This window comes from Buteo buteo, chromosome 22 (assembly GCF_964188355.1).
Source record: "Buteo buteo chromosome 22, bButBut1.hap1.1, whole genome shotgun sequence".
NCBI lineage: Eukaryota > Metazoa > Chordata > Aves > Accipitriformes > Accipitridae > Buteo > Buteo buteo.
In genome coordinates, this window is record NC_134192.1 from 8,740,952 (window position 1) to 8,746,951 (window position 6,000).

Here is a 6,000-nt window from a genome sequence, read left to right on the forward strand (position 1 = left end):
TCATCAGCGTTAGGAAAGTTCTACGCATTGCTGGAACCTTAGGAAACATGTTTTATCTACAGACTAAGAAGCTTGCTAACAACAGCACAAGAGCAAAATGAAATTCAGGTTATCCTACAACACAAAAATCTCACATTGGTTTGACTACAGCAAGTTTCTATACACAACCAAGGAAAAAAGAAAACAATCAACATATTGTATCATTTCACAGTGTGAAAGTTAATATTTATGAAAACAAGCAAATTTTCCATGTGATCACTCCTGTGTTCTGCTTCATAAAGGACAACATTTGCAGATGGCTACAGCTTGTTTTCTCATGCTCATTCCTCTATTAGCAATTAGAGTGGCTTATAGCTGTTACTGACATTACTTTACCACAGGAAATCCAACTACATCCTTCAGCAATTATGAAGGAGAAAAATGTAAAGAAATATAAGAGAATATGCTATGTCATTTCCTTTGCATCATCAAGATTTAACTGTAGAAGAGTGGAAAGATGAGCAATCCAGTAATACAACAATCCTCCCAAAAGGAAATTGAAGATTGAATTTTACACTGTAATAAAAAATTACACTTGAAAACAAAAAAACTCTGTACTTCACATTAGAAAGACATCACCTGAGTTTCTACACAATTCTATTTTTGCAATTACTTCTAAACTCAGAAATGTATTATTTATGTCTGTCACACTGTGCGGGTTTTGGCTGGAATAAGGTTACTTTTCTTCACAGTAGTTGGTATGGAGCTGTATTTTGGGTTTGTGCTGAAAACAGTGTTGATAACACAGGGATGTTTTAGCTATTGCTGAGCAGTGCTTACCCAGAGCCAAGGCCCTTTCTGCTCTTGACCCCACCCCACCAGTGAGGAGGCTGGGGGGGCACAAGAAGTTGGGAGAGGACACAGCCAGGACAGCTGACCCCGACTGACCAAAGGGATATTCCAGACCATAGGATGCCATGCTCAGCAATAAAAACCTGGGGGAAGAAGAATGAAGGGGGGGGGGGGGGTGTGGGGTGTGTGGTGTTCGCAGTGATGGCATTTGTCTTCCCAAGTCACCGTTACTTGTGATGGAGCCCTGCTTTCCTGGAGATGGCTGAATACCTGCCTGCCGATGGGAAGTGGTGAAGGAATTCCTTGTTTTGCTTTGCTTTGGTGTGCAGCTTTTGCTTTACCTATTAAACTGTCTTTACCTCAGCCCACCCATTTTCTCACTTTTATTCTTCTGATTCTCTCCCCCATACAGCTGGGGGTAGTAAGCAAGCAACTGCGTGGTGCTTAGCTGCCAGATGGGGTTAAACCACAATGCCCATAAATCAGGAAACTATCCACAACAAAGTGAAATCCCATCTTTTCCTCTGTAGTCGGAGAGTGAGTAATGTAGCTTTTTTAACTAGCAATTTAATTACTCAAAAATGTAACACTTGCTTCATGCCAGTATCATTTTCAGAGCAAGCCAGAAAAATACTAGGAATGGCAAAAATAGCTACAGGATTTTTTCAAAAATTTATGTAATTATTCCATTCTAATTCCAGGGGAAGACCTCCTCAGCTCAACCTAGTAGAGGCTGGCTGAACCACAACTTCCATCAGCATTAAAGAAAACACTGGTACACATTCAAGATGAGCACAAGTCTTATTCTAACCCGAGTTGAGGCATTAGCCTTATCTTTGTACATGTGTATTATACATTTTTAAAAATGCTTTTCCTTCAGCTCACAAAACTTTGATTTACAGTCTGTAGGTGTCAGATGACGATGGTCTTCGTTCTAGTCCTGTTTGCCTTCCCGCCACTGTCGAGAACCCTCATTCCATGCTACATATACAAAGAGAGCAAGTACCACATGAACAGTAACTACAGCAACTATGGCAGCATAAAAATAGCTGTCTCTGTCGGACATTCCTAAGGTACCTGAGAAAATAAAGAAAGTAGAGAGTATTAGTTATTGGGAACACTGAAATGGTAAATCACAATCCTTCCTAAAGACCAAATTTACATTTACTCCTGTATCAAAACACTGAGATCAGAAAGATTCATAGGAAAGAATTCACCATGATAACTACAGACCTTGAAACTATTTCTGGAATAAAGCAACAATGCAATTACTCAATATTTAAGATACCACACCCTGGTTTTGAAGTCAACAGCTTAGAGTTCTGTAACATTCACTTTTTCTGTTACTATCTTCCAGCACCAAATAAACCTCAATATTCTGTTTTCATAAGTGTCACTCTCTTTGTGGGGCAGAAAAATGGGGGGGTGGGGGATGTTAATTATATAATTTATTTGCTACTATAACAGGATAAAGTGGTAGAACAACAATTAAATTTAGAGGACTTCTAGTCTCTTGATTTAGACTGTAAAACAATAATTCCTCACCAGTTAAGAGACATGAATGCATCTCGCATGAAATAAGCCTTCAAATACCAGAAGACCAAATACTAAAATATCATTTCTCTCCATTTATTTCAAAACCCAAAAACCAAAAACCAACCAAACAAAAAAATACACATCACACCACACCAAAAATAGCAGCTTCCAAACACAAACCAAATCCTATCACTGTTGACAGATCTTGCCATTAACTGATACAGAAAAAATTAAGGCTCAGTTTGCTATACCTCATGTTAAAAAACAACCAACAAAACAAACAAAAAAAACCCCCCATGCTAAAAAGGATCTTGAAAGTTACTTAACAAGCTTTCAGCTTCAGCCTTCAGAACTACATATAACAGCACACACCAAAGGAGAATCATTTTGGCACAACTCAGTTATATATTCACACACTGGTCTTAAAAGTAGCTGCCTTCTCCATTCTTCCTCTCTGCTACTGAAGGAGATACTTTTCTCCTGCACTATTAGGAAGTTATTAAAGACTTGCAGAATCAAGGCTAGAATGTGGCTGGTTAGTAGTTTGACAGAACAGCTCCAAATAAACAGCTAAAAATCTCTCTTTTTTTTTTAAATTAAAAAAGAAAGCTCTACAAGCAACCACATTCAATATCTGAAACTGGGTATATGACTTAACTGGTTTACACTTACAAATGCAGGTATGTTTTAAAAAGCAAACAATAAACCCAGTAAACAACATTATTCTGTCTTGAATACACAATTAGTTTGCAACACCTGCAGGAAACATATCCCTGATGATTCTGATAAAAGTCTGCTGCAGGATGGTGTTAGAAACCCTTTAGGTAAGTGGAACAGTGCACCTGTATACTATATAAACCATGGTATAATAAACAGCAAATACCAGATTGCAGACCACAATGCAGGGAAGGATGCATCGACCATTTATGTAATTTTCTGTTCTAATTAGACATTACAAGGCCTTTAGTCTGCACAAGGAAACAAATATTCAAAACAGGAAGGAGAACAAAGAAGTTATGAGAGGATTGTGCTTTTCCTCTTTTTTGTAATAGTAATGCTAATTGGCAGAAACAGAATTACCTTCAAATATATAAGCCTTTGATGAAAAATATAGCCCCACAGGTAATGTAATCATTAGAGCTGTGAAGAATAGAAGCGTTCTTAAAGTTGATGTTAATGAACCCTCATTTCTGAAATAAATAAGAAAAGTTACACACAAAAGAAAGTCACAATACACATGCCTGAAACAGGACAAGAACTAGTCCCAAACAGAAGACAAGTAATTTTCAGGAATTGAGTACGTATATCATTTGGAAGCAATAAAGACTTGGAGTATGCATTTGTTGGCTGCAATAGAAAAATCACAGTATTCAAAATGATGCAAGGATTCTGCCAGTCAAAGCTCACAAACAAGATTAAAAATAGTCTTTAGATTTTTCCCTGTTATGTCTTTGCAAGTATTAACAACACGGGGGGGTACGTTAATATGTTTATCAGTGTATTATTATATAATTATTAAATATCTAATACTAGATACACATGCATTTGTCATATGACAATTCTCATAAGTCTAGGAAAATGAGAAATCCTACAGGCCAGGATACAGACGGAAGTATGCAGAATAACTTTAACAGCTTACTATGGGAAGTGAAGTTCCTTTTTATTAGATATTGTTCCTCTATTTAAAATAATTTCTCAGTTTCCACTGAAAAAGTTGGAATAACTATAGCGATAATCAGAACAGAGCCAATACACCAAAACATTAGCAAACTTTTTTGCCTTCACAGACCTAAACCTAGAATACTTTGAGCAAGACAATCACAATGAAGGATTACGTACTTGGTAAGGTTTCCCTGAACTTGACCTGCTAGAACAGGTTTTATATGTACAAAACACTGCATACAGCTTGGTTTTGTGTGCGCTTCCACCAGTTTTCACTCTCTCTGCTTGGCTAACTACATTATTTTATGCTGAAGTAAACATGTAAGCCAAGCAATATCCTTCTGACTTTCAAAGACTACCAGATTCAATGGCATGTGTCCTTAGACTCATAGAATCATTGAGGTTGGAAAAGACCTTTAAGATCATCAAGTCCAACTGTTAACCTACCACTGCCAAGCCCACCACTGAACCATGTCCCTAAGCACCACATCTAGATATCTTAAATACCTCCAAGGATAGTGACTAAACCACTTCCCTGGACAGCCTGTTCCAATGCTTCACAACTCTTTCAGTGAAGAAATTTTTCCTAATATCCAATTTAAACTTCCCCTGGTACAACTTCAGGCCATTTCCTCTTGTCCTTAAGGCTCTGAAACACAAATCTGCATAAAAAACAATTCAAGTCAGGGACACAGAATTCTTAAAACTCCCAGGCACCTCCACAATAATTTTTGTATAAGTAGTTTCAAAAAGTTTTATCACGACATATTTGTACCATAGTACATTGCTTGAAATCACATTTTATCCTTGACATTTTCTCGGAAAAAAGAGTGGAAGTGGGAAAAAGAAAACATCTCTCATCCTCTGACAGTCATCAAAAGACAAGTGACATGCAGCCACATGCAGCTTTTACACTAAAGCCAACAGCACTTTTTGCTAATCATGTACTGCCATACATTTAGGTAGCACATTAAGTAGCTCAAAAAAAAAAAGACATTCCGAATCTTTTCCTTTACTACAGTTTGTCTCGGGATGGCAAGCGTAACCCCATTCAAACTTTCCCTATGGAAATTAGAAACTATTCCCTACCTAACACCTCCATGTAAAAGAATAAGATGACCTCCAGCTTATTACCGAAGTTAAAAACTCCACTGTTGACAAATACTTTTCCTACACGGGCATACTCCCATCGCTTCCCTACGCAGCAAAAACAAATATTCGCGTATGACCTCAGCCCCAGCACGGAGCTTTTAACTGCAGACCGGCCTCCGCGCTCGGGTTGCGGGGCTGCCCAGGGTTATGCAGCACGGCCAAGGCAAACCCGGGGCCTCCTCCGGGCCCGAGCTGCCGCTCCCCCCGGCTCGGGACGGGCAGACACTCTTCCCCGGGTGCCGCAACCCCCCACACCGCCACCCCGGGCTGGCGGCACCGGGAGCGATCCCCGCCCGCCGCGGCCTAGCAGACACCCCTTCCCCCGCACAGCCTGCGGCCCGCCGCCAGGCCCCGCCATCCCGGCAGGGCTGCCCGCCCCTCCCGTCACCAGTAGCCCTTCCCCTCCCCGGGACTTACTGCCTGAGGTCGGGCACGGGGACGGCGTTCAACGCCGCCTCACCGTAACGCTCCATCGCCGCCTCCTCCTCCTCAGCGTCCCGCTCGGCCGAAGCTCCTGGTCTACCGGAAGCCCGCCGGAGGGGCGGGCGCATGCGCAGGGCGGCGGCAGCGCCGTGCGCCGCCGTCTCCATAGCAACGGCGGGGCCGTGGCGGCCTAGCGGTGGGCGACCGCCATGGCCTGCCAGGCCGGGGCCTAGGCCGCAGCCGTGGTTTCTGTTGAGCTCGGACAGTGGTGTCTCGCTACAGGGAACGCTACCCGCCCCCCCCGCCACGGGCTCGAAACAGCCCCGCAGTCTTTTCTGTGAGGGAGATGGAAAGTGTCCGTGCGTGGGGAACCCGCAGTCGAGCGGCACCCACCCT

At 42.0% G+C, this 6,000-nt stretch overlaps 1 protein-coding gene across 1 annotated transcript; it reads right to left on the bottom strand.

The window, feature by feature from the left end:
- Positions 1-1,609: 1,609 nt before the first annotated feature.
- VMA21 (vacuolar ATPase assembly factor VMA21) lies at positions 1,610-5,732 on the bottom strand. Its single transcript, XM_075053961.1, has 3 exons — positions 5,599-5,732; positions 3,448-3,557; positions 1,610-1,908 (listed from the first exon to the last, which is right to left on the bottom strand). Exons 1-3 carry the CDS (start codon positions 5,730-5,732, stop codon positions 1,766-1,768), a joined length of 387 nt encoding a protein of 128 aa, XP_074910062.1. The 3' UTR covers positions 1,610-1,765.
- Between the last annotated feature and the right edge of the window lie 268 nt (positions 5,733-6,000).